At 46.1% G+C, this 26,460-nt stretch overlaps 2 protein-coding genes across 2 annotated transcripts in view; one reads left to right on the top strand and one right to left on the bottom strand.

Annotated features, from left to right (window-relative positions):
• The window catches only part of LOC122373344 (angiotensin-converting enzyme-like), a 49,424-nt gene extending 24,706 nt beyond the window's left edge, over nt 1-24,718 (top strand). Inside the window, exons 3-13 of the mRNA XM_043351309.1 lie at nt 7,999-8,092; nt 8,346-8,489; nt 11,230-11,421; nt 11,936-12,033; nt 12,374-12,549; nt 12,908-13,032; nt 14,355-14,452; nt 14,790-15,031; nt 15,327-15,467; nt 15,944-16,119; nt 23,627-24,718. Coding sequence (XP_043207244.1) covers nt 7,999-8,092; nt 8,346-8,489; nt 11,230-11,421; nt 11,936-12,033; nt 12,374-12,549; nt 12,908-13,032; nt 14,355-14,452; nt 14,790-15,031; nt 15,327-15,467; nt 15,944-16,119; nt 23,627-23,811 — 1,671 coding nt within the window. The 3' untranslated portion in view covers nt 23,812-24,718. The remainder of the gene's footprint in view (nt 1-7,998; nt 8,093-8,345; nt 8,490-11,229; nt 11,422-11,935; nt 12,034-12,373; nt 12,550-12,907; nt 13,033-14,354; nt 14,453-14,789; nt 15,032-15,326; nt 15,468-15,943; nt 16,120-23,626) is intronic.
• On the bottom strand, nt 18,990-20,197 carry LOC122373345 (keratin, type I cytoskeletal 10-like). The gene is made up of 2 exons (XM_043351310.1): nt 20,131-20,197; nt 18,990-19,616 (listed from the first exon to the last, which is right to left on the bottom strand). Exons 1-2 carry the CDS (start codon nt 20,134-20,136, stop codon nt 19,185-19,187), a joined length of 438 nt encoding a protein of 145 aa, XP_043207245.1. The 5' UTR covers nt 20,137-20,197; the 3' UTR covers nt 18,990-19,184.
• Nucleotides 24,719-26,460: the final 1,742 nt, after the last annotated feature.

The following is a 26,460-nucleotide window of genomic DNA, read 5'->3' as shown; positions in this document are numbered from 1 at the left end:
GCACGTGGCACGTGCTTTTCAATCGCCCCATATCTGACCCATACCATGTGGTAGCCGACACCCCGGGGCACAACATATTGGAACATTTTCAAAATCTAACGTGGAAATTTTTGACAAAATCGATTTGAAAATAATATTTCGAAATCGCCATAGGCTAAACATGGGGTAACTGTTCGTGACGATTACCCGAAATTTTGTCAATTATATTTTAAATAATTACCACCGTCAGTTGGGGTGCCAGCCCGAGATCCGACCCTAAAAATATCAGCAAATATAATTGACGAAATTTTTCGCAAATCGCATTTTAAATTTTCCCATGTTAACCCTATGGGAAAATGCACGTGCCGATTACCCCAAAACAGGCCCATTATACCCATTATATTTCATAATGAAGCATAACAACATGTTCTATGGTCGTTTCTCAACAGGTCCTGAAAGTTTAAACAAAATCGTATCATATAATTTTGTGCAATGAACGAATGAAAATGTCTCTGCAAAAACGTCCATTGACTTAGCATGGGGAGCAAAAAAAGTTCAACTTCAAACTCGTGCAACTCAAGTTAACGAATTCTTACGGGTATACGGCGCCCACGGGCGTGTACCTGAACGTGTCGGTCATAAAATGGTGTGCAGCAAACCATACCTTGATCCGCGATTTTTTCCGCCATTCGCGATCGCGCAAAAAGTGTTCAAAACCCCGTTGACTTAACATGGGGAAAATGGAATCGCACGTGCCACGCGCAAAATAATTCTGAGCGAGTAGCGACCGGTGCCATCAGGTAGATCGCCTCCGGCAGCCCATACCCTGAACTTTTTACGGAAATTGAGCGATTCGTTTAGGCCCCACCCAAGTTGCCCCAATCTCAGGCCAAGTATGCAAACCATAGCCCGGAGAAGGACCGCTCCGGTTGTTTTTCAATAGAAAAACACAATTCTAACGAATAGTGTTTGTCAATGAAGAAACAACCTGCGGTTAAAGAATAGTGATTGTCTAATTGAAAAGTCCCAACCTTCGGATAGGCCCGGGCAGCGCTTGTCGAACAGCACTGCGGATCCGAAGGTTGGGACTTTAATTGTGAAAAACCGCCCGCCCGCCGCAAAACCGCAAAACGCACGCCCAAAACGCCAACGCAAACTCCGCAAAAAAGAATCGCCCGCCCGCCGAAAACTGCAGAAAAAACGCAACAAACGCCGCCAAAAACCACCCGTCCGCCGCAAAACGCAACGCCGCAAAAACGCAAACACCGCCGCCGCAAAAAGAAACCGCATCGCCCGCCTCCAACGGCGAAACGCCGCAAAAAACGGCCGCCCGCCGCAAACCGCAACACCGCAAATAACGCCCGGCCGCCGGCAACCGCATAACGCCGCAAAAAACGGCCGCCCGCCGCAAACCACAAAAACGCCGCAAAAAACGGCCGCCCGCCGCAAACCGCAAAACGCTGCAAAAAAACGGCCGCCCAACGCAAATCGCAAAACGCCGCAAAAAACGGCCGCCCGCCGCAAACCGCCGCTAAAACGGCCGCCCGCCGCCAAACGCAAACACCGCAAAAACACCCGCATCGCCCGCCCGCCCGGCGCCAAACACAAAAACCGCAAAAAACGCGAACACCGCCACAAAAACGCCCGCAACGCACGCACGCCCGCCACCAACCGCAAAACGCCGCAAAAAACGTCCGCCCGCCGCCAAACGCAAACACCGCCAAAAACGCAAAAACGGCCGCCCGCCCTCAAACGCAAACACCAAAAAAAACGCAAACACCGCCGCAAAAAACGCCCGCCGTAGGCAAAATGCAAACACTGACGCATTAAGACAAATATGGCGCCCTGAGGCAAATGTGGTGCATTCATATCTGCCGTTTAAGCAGCCATTCCTTAATTACAGCGCATCCTAATCGTCCCATGTTCGACAAAGTTACGCACATTCTGCGCTTTGCGGCAAAAATGGCGCTTTTAGACAAACGTGGCGCACTGCAAAAACATGGCGCATTCGTTCATGTCGCGTAACAATTCATCCACCCACCAAATTCTAGCCCAATCGGACTTAAACTTACAAAGTTATGTACATTTGAATATTTCACGATAAAATATCTCCGCAAAGGAGGAGCCCAGCTGAACACGTGTGCCAGGTGACCACTGGTGATGAAAGCAGGACCTGTCCCCTCACCGACTGACCCGATTTAGTGTTCTTGGCTGGTTCTGTTTCCACGCTATACGGCCACCAGTTGGCCAAAACACCATTATGTGGGAGGTACTCGGCTCAAACACGTGGCCACGTGGCACGTGCAGGACCTTTGACAGCCTAACGGCTCACGCCACGTCATGACCAATATAAGTGGCCATCGGCATGTAAAAGATGACCCCGGCCGGTGTCACCGTCCCTGAACAGTGGACTGCTAAACTCGAAAAACGGGAAAATTAAGGGAAATTTCACCTTTCGAATATATAATTTCCCCAAAATTTTGAATTTTTCATTTTACAAAAAATCCGAGATAGCAGTTTTCTAGCCCCCTTCATTCTGTGCCTACACCCGTTTCCAGATCGACCCTATCATAAAAACTGACGGCCTGACGGCTATTTCCCCCATTCCTTGCATTTCACAATGTTGGTGTATTTAAGAACAAAAATTGACCCCGTGCCACGGCACGTGCAATAGCACGTGCGCCACGTGACCACTGGTGCGACAAGCTGGACTCATCTGCTCACCGGCTGCATTGATTTGGTGTCGCTAGATGAAGTCGTTTCCGCGCCATAGGACCCCCAGTTGGACAATGTCGGATTTTCCCGGAGGTTACCCCATCAAACACGTTTGCACGTGGCACGTGCTTTTCAATCGCCCCATATCTGACCCATACCATGTGGTAGCCGACACCCCGGGGCACAACATATTGGAACATTTTCAAAATCTAACGTGGAAATTTTTTGCAAAATCGATTTGAAAATAATTTTTCGAAATCGCCATAGGCTCAACATGGGGTAACTGTCCGTCACGATTACCCGAAACTGTACCCTATGATTTTTAAATAATTACCCCCAGAAGGTGAGGTGCCAGCCCAAGAACTGACCCTAAAAAAGTGGACAAATATTACTGAACAGATTTTGCGCAAATCGCATTTTTAATTTTTCCCCATGTTAACCCTATGGGAAAATGCACGTGCCGATTACCCCAAAACGGGTTAATTATATTTCAAGCGACCGGTACCAGCCGGTAGCTCCCCCACACGGGACCAAACGCTGAAAATGGCAAGAAAATCTACCGAGCCGTTTCGGCGGCGATCAAAATGACCCAAATCGCGGCAGAAACGCTAAACACCCCCCTAGAGAGGTAGCTCAGGTTGGGATTTTCAATAGAAAATCACAATTCTAAAGAATAGTGATTGTTCTTAATTGAAAAGTCCCAACCTTCGGATAGGCCCGGGCAGCGCTTGTCGAACAGCACTGCGGATCCGAAGGTTGGGACTTTAATTGTGAAAAACCGCCCGCCCGCCGCCAAACGCAAACACCGCAAAACGCGCAAAACGCACGCCCAAAACGCAAACGCAAACTTCGCAAAAAAAGAAACAATCGCCCGCCCGCCGAAAAACGCAGAAAAAAACGCAAAAAATGCAAAAAACGCCGCAAAAAGCAAACACCGCCGCCGCAAAAAAACGCCCGCATCGCCCGCCGCCAGCCGCAAAACGCCGCAAAAAAGGCCGCCCGCCGCAAACCACAAAACGCCGCAAAAACGGCCGCCCGCCGCAAACCGAAACACGCCGCAAAAAACGGCCGCCCGCCGCAAACCGCCGCTAAAACGGCCGCCCGCCGCCAAACGCAAACACCGTAAAAAACACCCGCATCGCCCGCCCGCCCACCGCCAAACACAAAAACCGCAAAAAACGCAAACACCGCCGCAAAAAACGCCCGCAACGCCCGCCCGCCCGCCGCCAACCGCAAAACGCCGCAAAAAAACGGCCGCCCGCCGCCAAACGCAAACACCGAAAAAACGCAAACACCGCCGCAAAAAACGCCCGCCGTGGGCAAAACGCAAACACTGACGCATTAAGACAAATATGACGCCTTGCGGCAAATGTGATGCATTCATATCTGCCGTTAAGGCAGCCATACCTCAATCACAGCGCATCCTAATCGTCCCATGTTCGACAAAGATACGCACATTCTGCGATTTGCGGCAAAAATGGCGCTTTGAGACAAACGTGGCGCACTGCAACAAACGTGGCGCACTTGTTCCTGCCGCTTAACAATGCATCCAGCCACCAAATTTTAGCCCAATCGGACTTAAACTGACAAAGTTATGTACATTTGAATATTTCACTATAAAATATCTCCGCCACGAAGGTGCCCATCTTCGCACGTGTGCCACGTGACCACTGGTGGTGTAAGCAGGACTTGTCCCCTCGCCGATTGAACTATTTTAGGCTTCCTGACTGGTGCTGTTTTCGTGCTATAACGCCACAAATCGGCAAACACACGATAATCTGGGAGGTGCTCGATTCAAACACGTGGCCACGTGGCACGTGCCGGACCTTTGATAGCTTCACCGCTCACACCACGTGATGACCCATCGACGTGGCCATCAGCATATAAAAGATGACCCCGGCCGGTGTCACCGTCCCTGAACAGTGGACGGCTTAAGTCAAAAAACGGGAAAATTTAGGGAAATTTCACCTTTCGAATATATAATTTCCCCAGAATTTTGAATTTTTCATTTTACAAAAAAATCCGAGATAGCAGTTTTTTAGCCCCCTTCATTCTGTGCCTACACCCGTTTTCAGATCGACCCTATCATAAAATCTGTCGGCCTGGCGGCTATTTCCCCCATTCCTTGCATTTCACAGTGCTAGTATATTTAAGCACCAAAATTGGCCCCGTGCCACGGCACGTGCAATAGCACGTGCGCCACGTGACCACTAGTGCGACAAGCTGGACTCATCTGCTCACCGGCTGCGTTGATTTGGTGTCGCTAAGTGGAGTGGTTTCCACGCCATAGGACCCCCAGTTGGCCAATGTCGGATTTTCCCGGAGGTTACCCCATCAAACACGTTTGCACGTGGCACGTGCTTTTCAATCGCCCCATATCTGACCCATACCACGTGGTAGCCGACACCCCGGTGCACAACATATTGGAACTTTTTCAAAATCTAACGTGGAAATTTTTGGCAAAATTGATTTGAAAATAATTTTTTGAAATCGCCATAGGCTCAGCATGGGGTAACTATCCGTTCCAATTACCCGAAATTGTATCCTATGATTTTTAAATAATTAACACCAAAAGTTGAGGTGCCAGCCCTAGATCCGACCCTAAAAATATCAGCAAATATAATTGACGAAATTTTTCGCAAATCGAATTTCCAATTTTTCCCCATGTTAACCCTATGGGAAAATGCACGTGCCGATTACCCCAAAACGGGCCCATTATATTTTATGCAACTTTGCCACAAGGTAGCTCCCCCATAGGGGACCAAACGGTGAAAATGGCAAGAAAGTTGACCGTGCCGTTTTTGCGGGAGTCAAAATGTCCTAAATCGCGGCAGAAACGCTAAACACCCCCCTAGAGAGGTAGCTCAGGTTGGGATTTTCAATAGAAAATCACAATTCTAAAGAATAGTGATTGTCTAATTGAAAAGTCCCAACCTTCGGATATTGCTATAAGAGGTCACTGACATTACCAGGTCACAGGTCAGGTCACCAAGGGTCACAGGTCAGGTCACATGAACCTAACTTTAGGTACTAAGGTTGTGCGATGCATGTTTTATGGCCAATTTTTCATTTCCAACTCAATGGTGTTGGTTATAAGACTATCAGGTACGGCTTAGGCTACTTTCTGGTGGAGGTCAGGTCAAGGTCAGGTCAAAAAAGGTCAAATTTCAAAGTTGATATTTTTGCATAAAATGGGTATTGATTCGATGCAGATCATCACGGGGAGTCTAATGGTGGTCTTTGTTTTGCGCTACGAGGTCTAGAATTGCAAAAAATTGAGTTTGAAAATTTGACGTCATCAATTTTGAACAGTTTTTTCGCTGTAACTTGGCCAAAAAAAGAGGTATCGATCTCAAATTTGGTATGTAGATAGAAGGCGGTAAGGACTATCACATATATTCCGGTTTTTTCGAAATTCAAAAAACTTTTTGGATTTTTCGGCTATTATAATCAAAAAATCTTTTTTTTGATCTTTGGGGGTCAAAATCCAAAAATTTCAAAAATCCGAGATAGCAGTTTTGTAGCCCTGTCGATTCTACAGCTTTTATGTCCTTATCGTTTTTCTGTATTTGCAAAGCTATAGGCCTGACAGCTCTTCCCGCGAAACCCTTTTTTGGGTCGAAAACGGCAGAACATGACGTCACTCTGACGTCATTTCCGGCCATTCTATCATAGCCTTTGGATAAATTTTTGGTCACAATGTGTAAAATTGATGTCCGGGAGGGTACTGAAAGTTTGGTGACGATCGGCGCAGCGGTTCTGGAGATATATCGAAAAGTCTGGAGGGGGGGCAAAAAATAGCCCCCCCCCACCAGGGCGCGGGTTAATCTGGCTGAAAATAAACATTTTTCACGGAATAAAAACGTTTTTCGCCAATATCTTATTATGTTTATGAAGTCAGATGTATAAAATAGCGCCATCGTGTTTGCTTTTTCCAGTCGGATCGAATTGTATAAGTTTTTATTTCGAAAGGTCAAATATGAAATTTGACCAAAATTTGACCCTAGGTCAAGGTCACGAAATGACCTTAACATATAAGGCTGCGTATGGCATGATGCGCCTGGCCAAAGTGAACTAATTGATGTGTTTCCCAAATCCCTATACCTATTCTATCAAAAGATATAGACATAAAAGGCATATGAATGTCGTGAGTCATAATGTGACCTCGGATGACCTTTCCGCGGGTCACTGATGCAAAATTGCACCAGAGTGATCAATAATAACCTAATATGGTATGATTATGAAGTAACTGTACCAGTCCGATGCGTTTTAGTGGCCTAGCCGGTACTTTTGCCATTGACTTATAATGGGCAGGTCACAAAGATGACCTGACCTGAGGTCAATGCAGGCCGATAGCCATGTTTTTTATTGTCGCATATGAACGACCATTGATAAGGCTTGAATCGTCATCAGACCAAATTTTAACTTTCAGGTGGGAAAGTGTCAAGGTCACTCTTCAAAAAATAGGTCAAGAGGTCACGCGACCAAAATTTTCGAAAATCGAAAATCCGAGATAGACAAAAGTTTCCTTGTTTAATTTTGAGTTGGAAGACATAAAGTTATCCTCATACAAAAATCAATAGTTTCTGAGTTATGAGCCGCCAAACATAGGGTTGCTGCGTGACCTCCAGGAATTGCCCGAGGCTATATCTCGAAAACTGTAGGTCAAAAAAAAAATATCCTTGCCACAGCTGGCTTTCCCGCCCATTTCTACCCTATACACCAATTTTGAGCGAAAAATAAAATATGAGGGTGTCAATTTAATTTTTTTTTGGTCGATCTATCGTGGAATGCCCCAGCTCGAACATGCACGTGCATTTCTGAGTAATGAGCGTAACAAAGATAAGGCTCGCCTGGCCTCCGGAATCAAGAATATAACACGCTCACATTTTCCTTCCAACATTGAGTTCCGTACGCCCAGTCAGCGAAGTGTGTAGGAATTCGATAACATATCCGAACAGTTATACGAGAGGACAAGTGTTTTATTCAGTGCTGGTCATACCGGACAATGAACAATGGTTCCACCTGCGTGCCACGGCCGCGGTTAGTTCCAGGAAACGGCGGCCGTGTCGTAATGCGAGGTAAATTCCGCGCCGTCCGACTGCGCGCTGACATTGCGTGCTGTGCTTGTGGTCCACCGCTTCTGTCACTGCATCTGTGCATTTAACCTGGATTTTATTCAATGTTTTATATTTGGTGGCTGATTTTACAAGGTAAATTGCTCAACACTTCGGGTGAGTTTTGATCTGATGCAACATATTGCCTTGTGGCAATGGCTTATTGACGAATGTGTCTCTTTTTCAGTATCAATTTCTTATCCGGGACTTGAAAAGGGAATACAACCGTGCGAAAGTATGCGACAAAGGGAAGAAGAACTGTGACCTTCGTCTTGATCCAGGTAATATATGTACACTAGGCAGCCAATGAACAGACTCTAACGGGAGGCTACGCCGTTACCTTACACCTACTGGCATTTAACATTATCAGTTCACGACAGTTATACTTCGCCCGCACTTGCTTCCTCATCTTACCGAAATATTTTCTTCTCAATGTGCACCTCAGCAGATAAAATAAATGCGACTGCAACCTGAAACACTCAAATTGAGTCCGTCGTTTTGTTGTATGACATCGCTCTGTATATCCCTCCACAGACCTGAATAGAATTATGGCTACCAGCCGAGACGCTGAGGAAATGGAGCACTTCTGGGACAAGTTCAGGGATACCACTGGGAAGGACATGCGATCGGACTATATCCAGCTCGTCAACTGGACAAACATCGTCGCCAAGAAAAATGGTGAGTGACGGCACGCATTCCTCGCGTCTGGAATTGCGCGTTGCAGGCGAAATGCGTGGTTGTTTTTATTTTCCGTTTTGGTGCCTACCTGGTGTCTTTTTATAACGACATTGTTAAGGTTGATAACTGACCACTTATATAATACTTTGTACTTGCCAAAAACATCAGCAGCATCGCGTGAAGATATGCATATCATAAGCACTAAGCCGTGCGTAGATAAGCCTGCATGGTCGGTGGTGCAACATGGGCCTCGTGTTTGGAAGTTTTTAGCGTGTGCAGCGTTGATTTCATTCCAGCCATGCCCTTAATGCAGACAATACATTTTAACAAAATTATTCTTTATTTGTTGAAAACATATTTGGCATGCATTCGATTGCAGTTAAGAATATCCGCAGCTTATTGTTGTGTAATCACGCATTTACCTTGTATCACGGAATATATAGTCTACGACATGGAATGGACAAGATCGAGATTTCCTGTAACTGCCGAGTTTTTGGCGACCTGATGATTTAGTCGTGCGGATTCGCTGTGGTTACTTCCTTTACGAGGATGAAAGTGCCAGACCTATAACTAATAGGGGAAGGTGGGGCATAACAGGGTACCGGGGCAATATGAGAAGGTGCATTTTATTCTAATCAGGTGTTGCTGTCTGGAATCACTTCTGACAATTTAAACTTCGCTCGTTTGCCGCCCTTTTCCGGTGGACGCCGGCGGGAGGCGGCGTTGCTGAGGATGGCGGGTAAGGTTTTTTCATGGTGCTGATGTATTTTTCAACATTCGTTTGGTAACTTCCTAGGTGAAAATCCGTTCGAGTAGGTTTGTCATAGTCAGTGAAAGCAATGACTCTCGTCCTAGCCAACCTTTCGCTGCGATAGAAAGTTGCCGGCTGTTTTGATAAACATGAACGATCCTGCTCTATTGCCAATGTCCTTCGGGGGTTAAAACGGGTTTCCGGTAGAGGCGATATGGGGTGGTGAATTTTACCACATTTTACCACATTTACCCCATTTACGTGCCCAGAAGTGCTTTTTTTGTTACAGTTAAAACTAGTTGCCTTTATTGGCCCACTCACGTTTCATAAATGCATTTAGAGGAGGGGTTGTGTTAAACGTTTCAAACGTTGTCATAATGTTTATTCATTATAAGTAGGTACACCAGGCACCGTGTATGTGCCTGATATATATTTTTGCCGAGATAAACTCTTTCATTTTCAGTAGCTTGGATCTTGGTTTAAGCGGCGAGTGCACAGGAACGTGCACCCAGCAGCCTGACACAAGTCCCAGATTTTCACCACGCCTTTTATCGTTTGTCGCAGTTCTCGAATGGAGTCAATGCTGGCGCCGCCACCGACCGTCCACCGCTGCAGCCAGGCGTCGCTCTCCTGAAGAAACTGCATGTGTTCTCCCGCCGTTGCTGGATGGAGGCTGGATATCGCGCGTCGCTTTGAGCAGGGGTCGAACCGGGCGGAAGAGTTTAGCACATCGAGCAGGTCGTTGAGGCGCAGCAGGAGAGTAGCAGTCGGGAGTGCAGTGCGCGGGAGCTTGCCATGCCGGGAGCTGAGCTTGCAACCTCGTGCCCGTCCACGGTGAACAAGCCGGTTTCCGCAGCTCCGAGCAGTCTGTAGGTCGCCTGGTTGTTCTTTGACATGTCACAAGTTTCAGCTAGCACAGTGAATCCCGCTGTTGTTGTTACACGTTGGACACACTGTGTTAACAGCTGCTGCTGCACAACGGCCTTGGTCGTTCCGGAACTCAGAAAGAAACCGATGGGCTGTTTCCAGCGTTTGGTGACACTGACGCCCTGCACCATCATGACCAAGGCGTGGTCGGCGCAGGCATTGGCGCGGCAGAGAGAGCCATGATCAGTGAAGCCCTCGATGACGTCATCACCCCGCTGGTAGGCCAACCTTGGTTTCGGCTGCATTTCGTCGAACGAAATGATGCACAGCTTGTCCTTGGCACTTGCTCCGGCGAACTTCTCTTTTATGAGAGCCAAGATAGCGTCATGAAAGCCAGGTCGCATCTGTATTTTTTCCATCTTCCTCCGCAGAGTTCGAGGATGGGGAAGGACGTACCGTTTTTGTAGGAACCGATACGCCCTGGGACCAAGGCCATATATAGTCCTGGGACCCTGAAAGTAGAGCGCGAGTGCTCGCACTTCCTCATCTTCATCAAATTTTAGACGAATTTCATCGAATTTCATTTAGTTTTAGACCAATGTTAAAACTCTAATGCAATGAATATGTATAAATGCTCCCGTAACAATGTGTGCTAAAAGTTTCCAATAAAATATACGGTTACCATTTCAAAGTCACAGTGACAACTTGGCCGGTGGCCCTTGAAGACGAATCATTCGACAATTGTTAAGAAAAAATGTATGAAATGTTAAGAAAATATATGAAAATGTAAACCCACGTGGAAAGAAATTCATCCGCATCCTCCGGATCTCCGGATATTCATCCGGCAAAATCCTTGATTTTTGGTTACACACGTGGCAATGCTAATCGAAGCTTCTGTCCATTCCATGTCGTAGACTATATATTCCGTGCCTTGTATCATCAGGGGCCTCACAACGGGAAGTGATGTCGCTTCACCGCAAGACGAATTTTACATAAATCATGCTACTCACCTATCCACAACTGCGCTGATTTAACCCTCGCCAGCTTCAGTCTCCTCAATTGCTCCTGCTCACCGTTCTTTGCTGACCGCTGACTCTGGCGCTACACTCCGATCGATGTCAGGATTCTCCAACGGCGGGGACATGTGGCTGGCCGAGTACGAGTCACAGGACTTCCGTGGCGAGGTGTCCCGCCTGTGGGACCAGCTGACGCCGCTGTACGAGCAGCTGCACGCCTTCGTGAGGGGTCGCCTGCGCTCGCTGTACGGACGCAGCACGGTCGGCCGCCAGTCGCCCATTCCTGCTCACCTGCTCGGTAAGGGGGGGGGGGGTGAGGGAAGGGTGGATGGAGCCTGGAGGAACAATATGACTGTCAGCTAGCTATGAAGAGTACATTTTTTGCATACGATTTTATTTACAAGTTACAATTCGGCGCTGGTAGATCAATTTGGATATATTTAGACAAGTTAGATGTAGAGATAGCTTTAGATATTGCAATGTTATTTCAAGGATAGCGCTATGTGTATTGTTTGCACTGCTTAACTCTACATTCTACAAAAGGTAGTCATTTGATGTGCCATTATTATTATTCAGACGCCCAGTCCATAATTGATAGTTTTAGGGCTATCGTTCCGGAAGCATGAGTAACTCAGTCTGATGCAGCTACATATATGAACAATGACCCGTTCAATGTGCGATAACAGTCTGATGCATCGAGGTAATCGGCTAAACAATACCCATTTTTCGCACACCATAGCGGGCTTTGTGGCCAATTCTCCTCAAGGACCCGTTACTCTGTCGGTGTACTGAACGGACCCACCAATCCACAGGAACAATGTGGTCAGACAACTGGGTTAACTTGCTGAACGTCACCAAACCTTTCCCCGAGAAACACCACGGAGACGTCAGCGCCATACTTCAGTCTCAGGTGAGGACAGAACACTGCTTCTAAAGTTGGCTCACCAAGTCGACGTAGGATGTGGCATTGCATGAAGTCACATAGCCTTCTGAACGACCTAAAATATTTTTATGCAATGTTCTTTTGGGTGGCTAACATGCATTTTCTTCAGTGGTAATTCAATCGACAGAGATATCGGTTATTTTACGGAGTCAAATGTTGATTTCCCTCAATATTACTGCGTTATTATGCACCGTACCCAGAATGCTGTCATGTACTTATTACTGCACACACTCAGAACGCGCCATGTCACTGACTTATCTCCACGATGGCCTCTGACCCCGCTGACCGGCTGTGACCTCGCGCCCAGGGCTACACCGTGGAGCTGCTGTACCGGGCGGCCAACGCCTTCATCATCACATTGGGACTGCAGTCGGTGCCGGACTCGTTCTGGGAGAACTCAGTCCTGGAGGCACCGGAGGATCCCGACCAGGAGATGATGTGCCGACCGCGCGCCTGGGACTTCTGTAAAAATAACGATGTCAGGTGAGCTAACTGGGTGTTTGAGACAGGGAGATTAGCACTCTTACGTGCCATGCACGTAATATTCAGCGTTGTGTTAAATCTTTTGAAGAAAGGGGCGAAGTTACTTTGAGAAGATTTGTAAGAAATAAATAATAGCCGTCTCGATATGTGGTCATTTTATGGGAAGCAACTTAATGTATTTTCTGGCAATAGCAGTAAGCAGACGTTCGGTAGAAACGCACGTCGATCATAGGCTGGTGAATGTGCCAATATTAGAACTTTGCAAATAAGCGTTATTGACCACCATGTGTACTGGGTAGTGAAATGTGTACAAAGGTACGTTTTCACCCCAGTAACTCTCCGTCCATCCTTCTTTCAGGGTGACTGCGTGCGGAAAGGTGACCCTGGACGACCTGCTGACGGCTCACCGGAAGGTGGGCGAGGCTGAGTACGCCCTCCTGTACAGCAATCAGCCCCACATCTACCGGGGACCCGCAGCAACCGGTTAGTGAGGCGACTTTTGTCTTTCAACCTAACCTTTCAACGTGAAATCGAATCTATCTATATTACTATTTGAGGTGACGTAGTTTCTGTCTATTACGAAGGTCGCGACATGGTGCTACGTAGCGCGGGTTACAGGTCACACCGTTGCACCTACCGCGCTGAAGTTTGCGCAACTCATAGAACAAGGATGGACAACGTGCCTTTGATGGGTCTCAGCTCGATCGGATCGATAGCGAGCGCGTGGCGCGTGCCCAAAAAGTGCAAATTCGCGTCATAGACTTTACATGTATTAATCGGCTGGCAAAAACGGGCGAAAACAGTCAAATTTGCCCGACACGGGTCCGGTCCCGGTGCAATATCTCGGTAACCGTGGGCCCGACCGGTACGGGGAAAACAGCATCGTGTAGAGAATCGAACGGGCTATCGAATGGTGTGCGGTGCAGGGGTTGGCACGCGCCACGTGCAAGTGTGAGGGCAATTTCATTTCAAAAAGTGCCATTTTAAACGGATTTTGGAATTTATATTAATTTCAGGTGATCGTCAGACGGAATGAGTTGAAACAGCACCTATTAGCAATAAAAATGTACAGTCTCTCATGGAAAAATTGTGAAAAGCTAATTTATCAAAAACAATGTGGAAAAAATCGCTGAATTAAATGGTATTTGTCCAAAATGTGCCACTAAATAATTACACGGATTTTGCTGCTTAACCTGATACGTTTGACAATTGAAAATGCTATCATTGGAAAGAGCATTCAATTCTCTCCAGGATCCAATCATCACGTTTGCATGACAAGCAACAGTATTCTTAAAAATATAAATGTTTCGAACCTCTGCAAAACGATTTTTAGCGAAAATTATCTACGCCTTTAATTTGTCATAAAACTACGCGCCTAAATTATAAAACACATTTGACAGATTCTGAAGTGGAAAGCATGCTTATCAGACACGGGCACCTCGATGCGGTGGATATTTTTTTCCAAACCAAAACGTTTAGCCGTCAAAAAGCAATCGACCGAAATGGATAGATAACCCAACCGACACAAGAACAACCAAACGCCCGCCGATCGTAAATACCCCTGTTCGCGTTGCGGAGCACGCGGGTCACCCTAGTAATTCCTACCTGAGAACTAAATAAAAGTACTCGGCTTTTGGTAGATATCTCGTGAATACTTTACCACTGCTGTCCTCCTCTGACGGCTTGGTTAAAATGATCTTATTTTCTATATTGATCCATTATTTCTGCTCCATTCATCCGTACGATTTAGATTAGCCACGAGACTCGTCCTAATTGACATTCTGAACCGTCCCGTCCATTTTCAGGTTTTGGGGACGCCGTGGGCAACACTCTGGCCTTGTCTGTCGTCACGCCAAAGCATCTGGAGTCGTTCGGCCTTATCCGAGATGAGAATGACCCGGAGGTGAGTTCACCAAGTCCAGATCATGGCATATACCTACATGGCCCGTTAAACCCCGTTGACTGTGGAGATTGTTACAGTCATTCATAACGTTTCGCTTGCCTTAGTCAGAACATTAAAATTGCACGAACAAATACAGAATTTCAATCAGAAAACTGTACCCAATTCCGTTGCAAGCAATAGGAAGAGCATTCTTCAATGGGAACGGAAGGGTCCTGTTTCCTCAGTTGTCAGGTCACAGCGATCCTGATGTCGCTGCGAGCCTCCGTAGGCTCGGCAGTCCGCCGGTGATCATTTCCCAGATGTCGCCGCTGACACCTCAGGCCCCTGGCCTCCCCAGGTCGACCTGAACATGCTGATGAAGCTCGCCCTGGAGAAGCTGCCCGCCCTGCCGTACAGCTATGTGGCCGATAGCTGGCGCTGGGGCCTCTTCTCTGGCGATATAAAAGATGACGATCTGAACTGCGCGTGGTGGAAGCTCCGTGGCCGCGTGCAAGGTGTCGCCCCGGCCCGCACCCGTTCGGAGCGGGATATGGACGCTGGCGCCACCTACGATATCGCCCGCCACCAGCCGATGATCGGGTGAGAGCCTGGACGAACTGTCGTGCTCACGTTGGTGTTGCAACATAATGGAACTTATCTCACCCTTCACACTGTGAATTTGTCTCGACTTTGTCCAACGTCAAGCATTTTGTCACTTGAATATTGAAATTTGGTGGAGATATTTGTAAGAACAAACGAAAGCTTGCCGTCTTTGTTGATGCCTAATTTCTGTTCTGTCGTCCCGCTTCCCGATTTTCTTCTGGTGTTTGTGGTCACCTTATGACTGCAAAAACAGTCTTACGTCGCTCTAACCTACATTCTTCTTCTTTTCCAGCCGGTTTGTGTCGACGGTCCTTCAGTTCCAGCTTCACGAGACCCTGTGCAGGACGGCTGGCCAATACGACCCGAATGACCCCATGAAGCCCATGTACCGGTGCGACATCTACAACGACCAGAAGGCTGGAGCTCTGCTAGCGTGAGTAGGGAGTGAGCGCGATGGAAAACAGTTTAGGTACTCGTACCATAACCAACAATTTATATTTTCATGTCGCGTAATGGCGGCAGACCTTTTTTCGCATTCTTTTAGTTTCATGGAATGCACAATCTCAATGCCCTATATGGAATGCCAATCCAAAGCACACACTTTAAAGGAACATGTTTCGCTCGAAGTATCGGTTAAAACGGATGGCTAGGTAATTGCATCGGGTACACTAAGGGACTGCAGTGAAGAGGCGTTTATTCAGCAGGCTTAGTGAGTATGTGTAGCGTAATGCAGTGACATGCTTATGTAGGCTGAAGATCAAAGTTGCAGATGTTTAACGGAAGGTTATCAAACGTTTACTGGCGATTTGCGCAATGCACAACCCTCTGTCAATGAGTGCCCTAAGACGGATACAGCAGGTATGGAGCGATCTGCCCAGTCCGCTGACACTATGCGCTGTATACCTTCAGGCGGATGATGCAGCTGGGTCGCTCCAAGCCGTGGCGCGAGGCCCTGGAGGCGGCCACCGGTCAGCGCGAGCTGAGTGCCACCGCACTGCGCGACTATTTCCAGCCTCTGGAGGACTGGCTGCGCAGGGAAAACCAGGAGAAACGCTACCCGATCGGCTGGAAAGCCGACGCCAACGGTAAGACGGAGCAGCTGATGGACTTGCTTACAAACTTTTCCGACCGTGTTTCTCAACGAATTAGCAACAAAATGATGGATAGTTGACCGCATTTCAGTCAATTCTGGCGTGACGTATTCCCTGGGAACACGGGACGTCACACCCACCGCCGCCGAGGACGGTCGTAATTGATCTTAATTGACCTTGTAAAGGTCGAGAAACAATTCTGGAGGCGTTTAGGTGAAAACTGAACCACATATTCGGAGTCAGGACCTCAAGAAACCCTACTAAACACAGCTCATATCACAAAGGTCATCGTGTGAACATGCGAGGTCATTGACCTTGGTTGGCCTTAGACAAATTAATATACAATGTAAAGATTCATGTCCTGTGAACCCGCGCCCTGATGGGGTCTGACGAGCAACGCGCCCTGATGGGGGAGGCATTTTGCACCCCTCCCCTAAGATCTTGAGAACTACGCAACATAGCGACAAGCAGCAAACCGCGTTGGATAGCGCCAACGGGGAACTACTTTGTGACCCAATTTCATTGACCTTGGTCTAACCGATGATGTCACAGGTCAGGTCTTACAGACATTTCAAGAAATGCGTTGTAAAATCGAGTAAAATGCATGTCACTGAAAATCTTCAATGGGGACTTGCCCATCAAACACATATTTTACCATTTGAGGTTACTGATACCAGGTCACAGAGGTCAGGTCACTACGGGTCAAAATATGAAAATATCTTGTGATGCATGTTTTATGGTTCATTTTACATGACAAATGCGATTATGTGGGTCAGCCAACCTTGGGGGCCAGTTAAGGTTATGTTTTGGTAGGTCAGGTCAAGGTCAGGTCAAATTAGGCCAACTTTCAAAGTTCTTATTTTTGTAACAAACGGGTATCGATTCGATGCAGCTTGTCACGGGGAGTCTAATGGTGGTCTTTGTTTTGCATTACGTGGTCTCGAGTTGCTACTAAAATTGAGTTCGAATATTTGACGTCATCAGTTTTGAGCAGTTTTTTTTTTTTGCTATAACAAGGCCAAAAAAGGAGGTAACATTTGGTATGTAGGTAGAAGAGGGCAGGGACTATCATATATATTCCGGTTTTTCGAAATTCGAAAAAGAACTTTTGGCCGCAGGGCTGCGGAATCGGAGTCAGAGTCGGAGTCGGAGTCGGTCGGAGTCGGAGTCGGTCGGAGTCGGAGTCGGTCGGAGTCGACAGTTGTGACCGGAGTCGGAGTCGGAGTCGGAGTCGATTTTAGAAACCCGAGCCGGAGTCGGAGTCAGAGTCACCGAAAATCTGTCGACCCCGCAGCCCTGCTAGGCCTGCGGAGTCGGAGTCGGGAGTTGGAGTCGGTCGGAGTCGACAATTCTGCCCGGAGTCGGAGTCGGAGTCGGAGCTGGTTTTTGAAAGCCGGAGTCGGAGTCGCCGAAAATCCATCGACTCCGCAGCCCTGCTTTTGGGATTGTTTTGCTGTTTTGTAAAAAATCAAATTTTATATTATTTCGGGTCACAATTACAAAATTTTGAAAATCAGTGATAGGAGTTATGTAGCACCGTCTTTAGCAGGGCTACGGAGTCAGAGTCGGAGTCTGTCGGAGTCGGAGTCTGTCGGAGTCGACAGTTGTGACCGGAGTCGGAGTCGGAGTCGATTTTAGAAACCCGAGCCGGAGTCGGAGTCGGAGTCACCGAAAATCTGTCGACTCCGCAGCCCTGCTAGGTCTGCGGAGTCGGAGTCGGGAGTTGGAGTCGGTCTGAGTCGACAATTCTGCCCGGAGTCAGAGTCGGAGTCGGAGCTGGTTTTTGAAAGCCGAAGTCGGAGTCGGAGTCGGAGTCGCCGAAAATCCATCGACTCCGCAGCCCTGGTCGTCCGTCTTTCTCAACACGACCATTTAAAGAGCTTAAATTGCTTGTTAACTGTAGGTTTTGTCAGCGTTTCAAGATTTCATGTTTTTGTGTGCTCATTTTTGCTTGAACATGACCTCAGTTTGACCTCAATAACTCTTGACCTAAGATGACCTACGACTTAAAATTTTGTACGACGGTGTCAAATTGATATCTCAAAAGGCCCTGAAAATTTGGCGGCGCTGCACGCCGCCGTTTATTTACTATTCAAGAAAAACCACGGGGGGGACAAAATGTCCCCACCCCATCAGGGCGCGGTTTAAAATCTGACATAAATACACGGAAGCGTTTCGCTCTTCTCGATGAGATCACGCCCAGTTACGCGGAATGTGCGACTTTGTCAAAAACGGTCGGAGGTTGTGCCTATTATGACGTCATAGTTCGGTGAATTAACATGACCCGGCAATAATTGTTTACCAAAAGATGCGCAAAGGATGCCCATACGATAGGCTATTGAATGTTTTAGTACGATCCGCCTAATGGTTCGGCGCCCATTGCAAAAAAAAATTAAGGGGAGGGGTCGCATCGACCCCCTGCCAGGACGAGGATTAAACTATTTAATTAGCAGAAGTTGTTATGTTAGACTTAATACAAAAGTATTGACATTTTTGAAGCAAAGAAAATGTTTCCATGGGTATGCAAAAATATACAAATATTTAAGATGACGTATTCAATATAAATATCTTGCACAATGCATTTTCTTTTAAAACCTTATAAGCAAGTACCTGACCACTCACTCTTCATTTCTCAAGCCTCTTTAGCTGGTAGCGAAAGATTCTTTTGTCCCTTAAAACTTTGCAGATCTTTGTGTATCTCATCGACAAGCATCAAATGCTTATTTGTTCCTGAAAGGTTAAGCTGAAAGTTGTGTGACTTTAAACGCATTGCCAGAGTGTTGGTTGAAACATAAAACCTGAATATTTTTATGAGAGCAATGCGCGCAATTAATGTAGCATATTTAATCATCAATTAAACCAACGCAGCTTCGAAAATATATTCATGCTTCTCAGCAGCAACCACACAAATACTGGACAGTGTCGTAACACACATACAAGCACACACTCACGCAGCTATTCTTACAGATATTTCATGGAAAATCCGGTTACAGCTCTTGAAAAGCTGTCACATTCGAATACATTGGTAACACGCAGTGCCAACTTAGTCATGAAGACGTCTAGTAGATTCCGTATCCAAAGCGGTTGCCAAGGAAGCGGTTACCGAACAGTCCGTTACCATAGAAACGGTTGCCGAACAGTCCGTTACCATAGAAACGGTTGCCGAACAGTCCGTTACCAAAGAAGCGGTTACCGTAGAGTCCGTTGCCGTAGAATCCTCCACCGAGGAAACGGTTACCGTATCCGCCTCCGAAGAAGCGGTTTCCTAGGAATCCGTTTCCATAGAATCCGTTTCCATAGGCGCCGCCGAATCCGTTGCCGAAGATTCCGCCTCCGAGGAACCTGTTACCTCCATAGAAGCCCCTGCTGTAGTAGTAGTTGGGGAAGTAGTACCTGCGGTAGTAGCTGGAAGAGAAGGCCCCCGGGTAGTAGTAGCTGCCTCCGTAGAAAGAGGCTGAGGCGGCCGCCACCAGAGCGAAGAGAAGGACCAGCTGAAACAAGGCAGAGGCCAGCATAAGACGGTGTGCCGTTGCAAACTTTAAACGGGATGAGCGGTGAAGTTTATACTGTATTTTTTTTTTTAAATTCCTTGTTCTGGCGAATCTCACCAACCCAAAACGTGTTAAATAGACATTATCACGATTTGAGCCAGTGAGATGTGAACTTAACACGCGCTTGGTTTTTTAGATGTACCAGGATAACACGGAAGTGTGTAAATATTTTTTGACAGTGCATGCTGGTTGCTTGAACATGAGTGATTTATTTGAAATATATAAATTGAAAGGGTATTATTATTACACGTCTCTCCCTTGCATGAGCGAAGACATGAGCATGTAAAAAGTTAAACATTCACTTCAAGAGGGATAACCATTTGACTGCTGAATTTACGTCTTAATTATTTCACCCAATATATCGGCAAACTTAGCTTTAGTTCCACTTTCAGAAAAGTAAAAATAACATCAAGTGGCAAAGGTCATTTCGCGTCAGTCCGACTCCTGCACGTACCTTCATCTTGCAGCCAGGGCTGTTGGAAGTGTTATCTTGTGCGGGCTTGGAGGAACTGATACCTGAACCCAAGTAACCCTCCGTTTTATACTCTGGTTCTGAGTTATGTTCCCACAAACTCCAGTTGTGCACTGGATATAGCAAATATTCCTGGTCACGCGCGTTGCGGAAACGCTGCACTGGGAGAGCAGTGAGGAAAATACCAGTCCTGCTGACTAGATCAGGACACAGATTAATGGCCTTCATCTCAATGGCGCAGAAATTCCCCATTGTAACGAGATAATGCATGATGTTTGGCAGTCCCATGGGATCTATGCCTGTTAGACAAACGAATGGTTATGAATTATTGATTCTATCAGCTATATAAAGTAATTTGTCGTTATAAGATTTGTAGCCTTTTCTCGAATTATTTAACGAAAATATGTAGAGCATTGGTTTAGCTCTGTAACGCTTTGATTTACCTTATTGCCTCTCTCATCTAATATTTGATTGATTGAAATAAACAAGAGGAAAAAAGTTAACCCTCGCACGACCAGGCCATTTCTCATAACACGAACGACCAGGGCCCGATTTCACCAAGTGAATATATTCTTGGTGTACTTTGGAAAAGTACACCGACAAAGTACGACGACAATACTATTCTGTTTCACCACAGGAATATATTCACTACGCCCGCTTTACGTAGTTTGAGAGCCACCGGCGCGCATGCATACATCTTGTCGGGGACATGCATTCACTATGTATTTTTTTCCGTATTTAAAGTCGACGAGCTTAAATGCTCAGATATACAATATTATGAAAAATTCTGGCTACGCTATACTCTGTTCCAACTCTGTTCCGTTTCAAGTTTGCAGCCGAAGTGCCCTGCTGAAGGCAGTGCGTGATTTCTATATATACAGCTCTTGCATTTTAAGACACAAATTCTTGAGCGGAGGCATAGCGGAGGAGCGATCTGCCGAAGAAACTCCAACTGCAAGCTTGATATGGAACAGACTATAATAAGAATTAAATTTGCTGATCATACAAGAGGAAGTGCCTAAGGAAATATTGCTAATAATGCTCTTGATTTTTGCTCGGAGCATGACATTCCAAAGCCAAGCCAAAATGTAAACAATCGGCAGCAAGCCGCGCAGCACAGTTGGAGTTACTGGCGTGTGTGGGTTTTGTGGATTTTGAATTAATATTAATTTTTTCTTCCAAGTTACTTCTCATTAAATATTGCTTTGATATTTGCTCACATCTTCTACGCAATTCTGGAGTGGTTTAGAGCAAATATAAATAAAGCCGAACAAGAAATGGCATTACTTGAGGCACCTATCTAACTACCGATCACTGATGGTAGCAAGGAGCACGGCCGACTAGCCGACAAGTTATCTGAACTATTACCTGAATCAAGTTTTTAAATAATCGAAGGGTCTACCGACGACTTCAAATATGGATAATATTTCGGAATCATTCTCTGAACCTAAACGGAAGCGGGAAGCCGGTGATAAATTGAATCATTTGGCCACAACACAAGAGAAATATGGACATTGGACAGCATATGGATACTGCAAAGAAATAGTAAAAGTGGGCGATGAAAACGAATGTAATGAAGCGTTGTGACTTGTGATACAACATGCTGGGCATGTCAATCAAGGCGTTGCTAGACTGGACTTCAGTTCTTCCTCTCGCCCTCGCCAGCTATTTACTTTCTCTTCGGTAAAACGCTGTATAAAGAGCACGGTGTAATAATCACGGTGAGAAAGATTTGAAACGCTTTTGGCCTTTTGTGTTATCAAAATACAATGTGAACTGTCGTTTTTTTTTAAGTGGAAAACTCAATAATGTAATCGGGAATGCGAATGAAAAAGGGAATTCCCTGTTGTGTTTCTGCATGATGGGGTGATTTTAATCGCAGTGATGCCACGATGAGATAAGCCTTATAAAAATAGCTGTTCTGGGGTTTAATTTCAATATAAGCCCTGACACACGATACCCTATATATCCAGCAAGAAATAACCATTATGACATCAAAAACTTTTTGCGTAGCCTGTGGCATGTTTTTATCATACGTTGCATCGACGAAGTCATTAAATTTGTAACATTATCATACAAAAAAATTGATGTATGCCAAGCTGTTTCTCAAAGTATGCCACAAAAAGTAGCATACTTTCAATGCCAGCAAACTCGGCAAACAGCTGTTGAAAAAGCAGATCGGCGTACCAGAGGTACCTCAAATGTAATAGTATGCCAAAAAACGACGGACTTCTGCAGTCATACTTTGTCTTTGTCTTGAATAAGTATCCCTGTACGGAGTTTGGTGAAACTGAATATGTCATAATATGCCAAAAGTGAATATGTACGCCGCCGTAATGGAATATATTCACTTGGTGAAATCGGGCCCAGGGGGGTGGGGGTTGTTACGACCCCCCCCCCTGGCGTTTCGAAACGGAAGGTCGTAGAGCTTAGCGGAAAAAACCAACGGATTGCTCTCAACGAGATCTCGCGATTGGTGGTATATTTTTGGTCCTAGGTCAACATTTGACCTACTTATGACCGGTCAAAGGTCAGATTTTCGGAAAAATCTAACTTTTTCAGATTTCCGCGCCGATTGCGGCAAAACGGTAAGAGATATCGACTTGAAACCTTCACTAACGTGATCCTTGATCAATTCTCTATCGTTTGGTGTGTATTTCGATGTCATAACTTTAAAAATGATGCGTTGGGAGCATCGGAAGTCTGCAAGGTCATTTGTCCATTGGGTCACGTCAGGCGTGTGACGTCACTGACCTGACCCTGACCCAAAATGAACTACAAGAAACAACCGACGATGCCTGAAATGGATAGCAAATTCGAATTCAGGGCATCAAAATACCCCGAAATGGCATACAAGTGCAAGAAGTCATTACAGGTCAACCGAGGTCAATGACCTTACCTTGACCTTTAGTGACCTTCAAAATGTCAACGGACATTGTGCCAATGTCAAATCAGCCAGTTGTGATTCTATAAAACAATCCATCAGTGCGTCAGGTCAGTCGGCATTTATACCAATGTGAAGCAATCTCCAATTTAGCGTAAATCTGGCCGGAGGTTGTTCCCTTTATGACGTCATAACTCCGTGACCTGACATGACCTTGACAAAAAAAATTACCAAAAGTTGCGCAAAGGATGCCCCAAAGGGTACTGAAAATTTGAGCAGGCTATCTGAAACGGTTCTGCGTGTAGCTAAGAAAAACCTCGGGGGGGGGGGTTGATACAACCCCCCCCCCCCTAGGCGTTCTAGGGTTAAGAACGATTGGGTTCAATCTAAATTCAATGCGTCTAAAATCAATCCATCTAAAGATCGATTATTTGCCAAAAATATAACAGCCATCTAAACGATATCAGCTTGCAACAGTAAACCGTAACTATTACTGATGACAATTACTTACTACTGACAATAATTAATTAAACAGTGGGGTATGTCCCTACTAATTCCATTTCTGACCACCATCGCTCTGTCGCGTTTCCTCAGATGACAAATGTCGGAAACCAACGCCGAAAGCGCCAAAGAGCAAGTCTTCCAAGGGTCGTGCCATCACCAAGGATGAGCGCGAGCGGTATGACACCCGCACCGCCAACTCGGCGGTCCAGCCGACACCGGGAACGGCGATGGTCGCACTCATCGCCCTGTTCTCTGCCCTGCTGGCCGGACTCTGAAGGAATGATGTCAAAGGAAACGGGTGTGATTTTGGAAGGAGCCGATGGCGCATGTGGTAGAAACTGGTGTTGTTGTGAATTAACTGGTGGAACACCGAAGGAACTGGTGTGAGAAGGATTTGATTTTGTTTTGGATGAACTAGTGGGCATTGAAGGCACTATGGAGCGCTCACGTGTAAAGTGTGTGGTGAACGATGTTGATCATAATGTACACCGAAACTAAGGAGAGAATGTGGCGCTTGCATAAGGTTGTATGTAGGGCATAAACTGCCGTACATAAGTAGATACATTTTAGATTAGAGTTGAACGTCACTTTACCCTTTTGAAGGGCATTGTCATGCATTGTTTAAAATTATTTTACCGCTTTCAACCTGAGCCTGGACGTATTCGTAGGGGGCACCATTACGTAGAATACTTATAATTCAATCAAAGCGTTACGTAACTCGGTAAGTACCGAGCCACAACATTCGGCTAATATTTTATGTCAAGGCCTATTGCTGTGTTGTGACGCATGTCTGCCAGTGGTGAACATACTGGACATGGTGGGCGGTGGCCGCCGCTGTCAGTGCGTGAAACTCTGAGGCCGATTGTTCGATCGCTGCTGCACGGTGGTTGCGGAAATGCAGAGCGAAATAAGGCTGGGCGTGCACTCTGCACCCCTAGCGAGCATAGATTGCAGATAATGTTTGCAACGCATAGCTGGCTCTGCTTTAGAAATTCCTGAAAGCCACTGCACTGCAGCCATGGTAAGACACAAAGGCGGGCGAAGGCGTTGTAAATGAACTCGTGTACTTGCTACTTCTGAACGTATTTATTGCCATGAAAATCGAACTAGATTTAAGATCGTAATTAATCTGAGCATATTAATGGTTTAAGTTAAGTGATTATAATAAACGTTTATATAGCACATGTTCATTTTGATATTGATCATGTTATTGGAAACATTTTTACTACACTTCACGCTTTGATTCAATTCAAATCCGTTGTGCCTGCATATATGCTATAGCATATGACCGTACGTAATCGCGGAAAACTTTAATGTCTTTTAACGGAAATGTTTCAGAAGGTCCCCCCTTACTACTTAGTAAAGGGGAAACACAATTTAATCATGAACAATTTACCCTGAAACTGTTTTTAACGGTAGAAAATTGTTCGATGCGGCATCTGCGAATTTTAGATTTAAAATCGTAGCTTCGTTTGTAGTAAAGTCGTTTTCAGAGAATAGATCACAAGGTTGGATGATGGCTTTTTATTGTTATTTTTAACATTTCTTACGGCACTAACAGTGTCAGCAATAATAAGGCATTGCATTATTCTTGATACCTCGTTATTCCAATCACAAGGCTTAGAGCCGGGAGCAATGCAGCACGCTCGTGATATGATCTTCATCTCTTGCAAAGAGTCACGGCGGAAGATTACGCTGTACTACGCCTGAAATCCGTCGGCTCCCGCGTGATCTGCGGTTTTCTGTTACAAACAACGGTCGCCTGCTCTGGGTCTTTACCTGCGTGATAGTGGGCTGAGTCCGGTTCCCGTAGTCGCGTGCAGTTTCCCAGTATTGTCCGAAGAATGGTGATGACGTAGTGATATATACTGTAAAAGATTTGTCTCACGCTAAATTGAAAGTTATGTCTAAAAACGGTACAGTTTTGTTTTGAATGTTTATTTCATTGTGAGAGCATTTCAAATGAAAGTAAAGCTGTATCATTTGACACATGTATCGTACTCAACCCACGACGTTCAGTCATGTTCATGAATCATGACAGCTGACGTGACCATGGGGTGTCAAAAGTGGAAATAGCCGGTGCGCCGTCTGGCAACCCGGCGGCCCGCCGCCATAGGGAAATTCATGTTTTTTGTCGCCTTTTCGCTCCCTATGAGTCACTTGATCTAATTAGAGCTAGGAACGAGGCGGGTCACTTGGACGTATTCGGGAGCCGAATACGGTGTTTTGGAGCCAATACCTGGGAAACCCTACCCGCCCAATGCGAGTTTTTAAGAGTCTGCATGCCCAAATTAACGTTGAGCGCGGCCGTTTTCGATCGGTTTTCCCCGACCTTGTGGCGAAATCGCCTTATTTATTCAACCAGGGTGGGCTAATTCGCTTAACTAGGAACGAGGCGTTGAAGAGAATTATTCAAGGAATAGAGCTGTGCAAACATATTTTTTGTATTGTTAAAACTGTATCCGCCCTCGAACGATAAATATTGTTGATCCATCAGAAACACATCACCTGGAATGCGTTTGGACTTGGCTGGATCTAATATTAGCGAGTATCTGCTAATGCAGTTTCTTGGCTTACATAGTACGGACACAAGTATACATACTTCCTGCCCTTGGTTATTCCTCACTTGAATGAAAACTTTGCTATAATAAATATTCCAAGCAGTTAACAGGTTTTAGTGCAGTGCCAATTCGGAACCGTTCAGCGCCGCCAGTCTCCCAGGCGGCGCGTAACGGCTGCCGCCGGCCGCCGCGCCGCCGCTCTGGCAGGGTGTTTGACTTCATATCTCTGTTGCTAGAAAAGTTGTGGACCGATTTACTTGATTCTTGCATGAAAAGATCCGCCATTCAATTCTTAGCAGACAACGAAAATTTGACGTCAATTGCACGATCCGCTGCCCATATTGTGGTACTGCCATCTATTGA

This window comes from Amphibalanus amphitrite, unplaced genomic scaffold, assembly GCF_019059575.1.
Source record: "Amphibalanus amphitrite isolate SeventyFive unplaced genomic scaffold, NRLGWU_Aamphi_draft 001481F_arrow, whole genome shotgun sequence".
NCBI lineage: Eukaryota > Metazoa > Arthropoda > Thecostraca > Balanomorpha > Balanidae > Amphibalanus > Amphibalanus amphitrite.
This window is presented reverse-complemented; position numbering and strand designations above follow the sequence as displayed.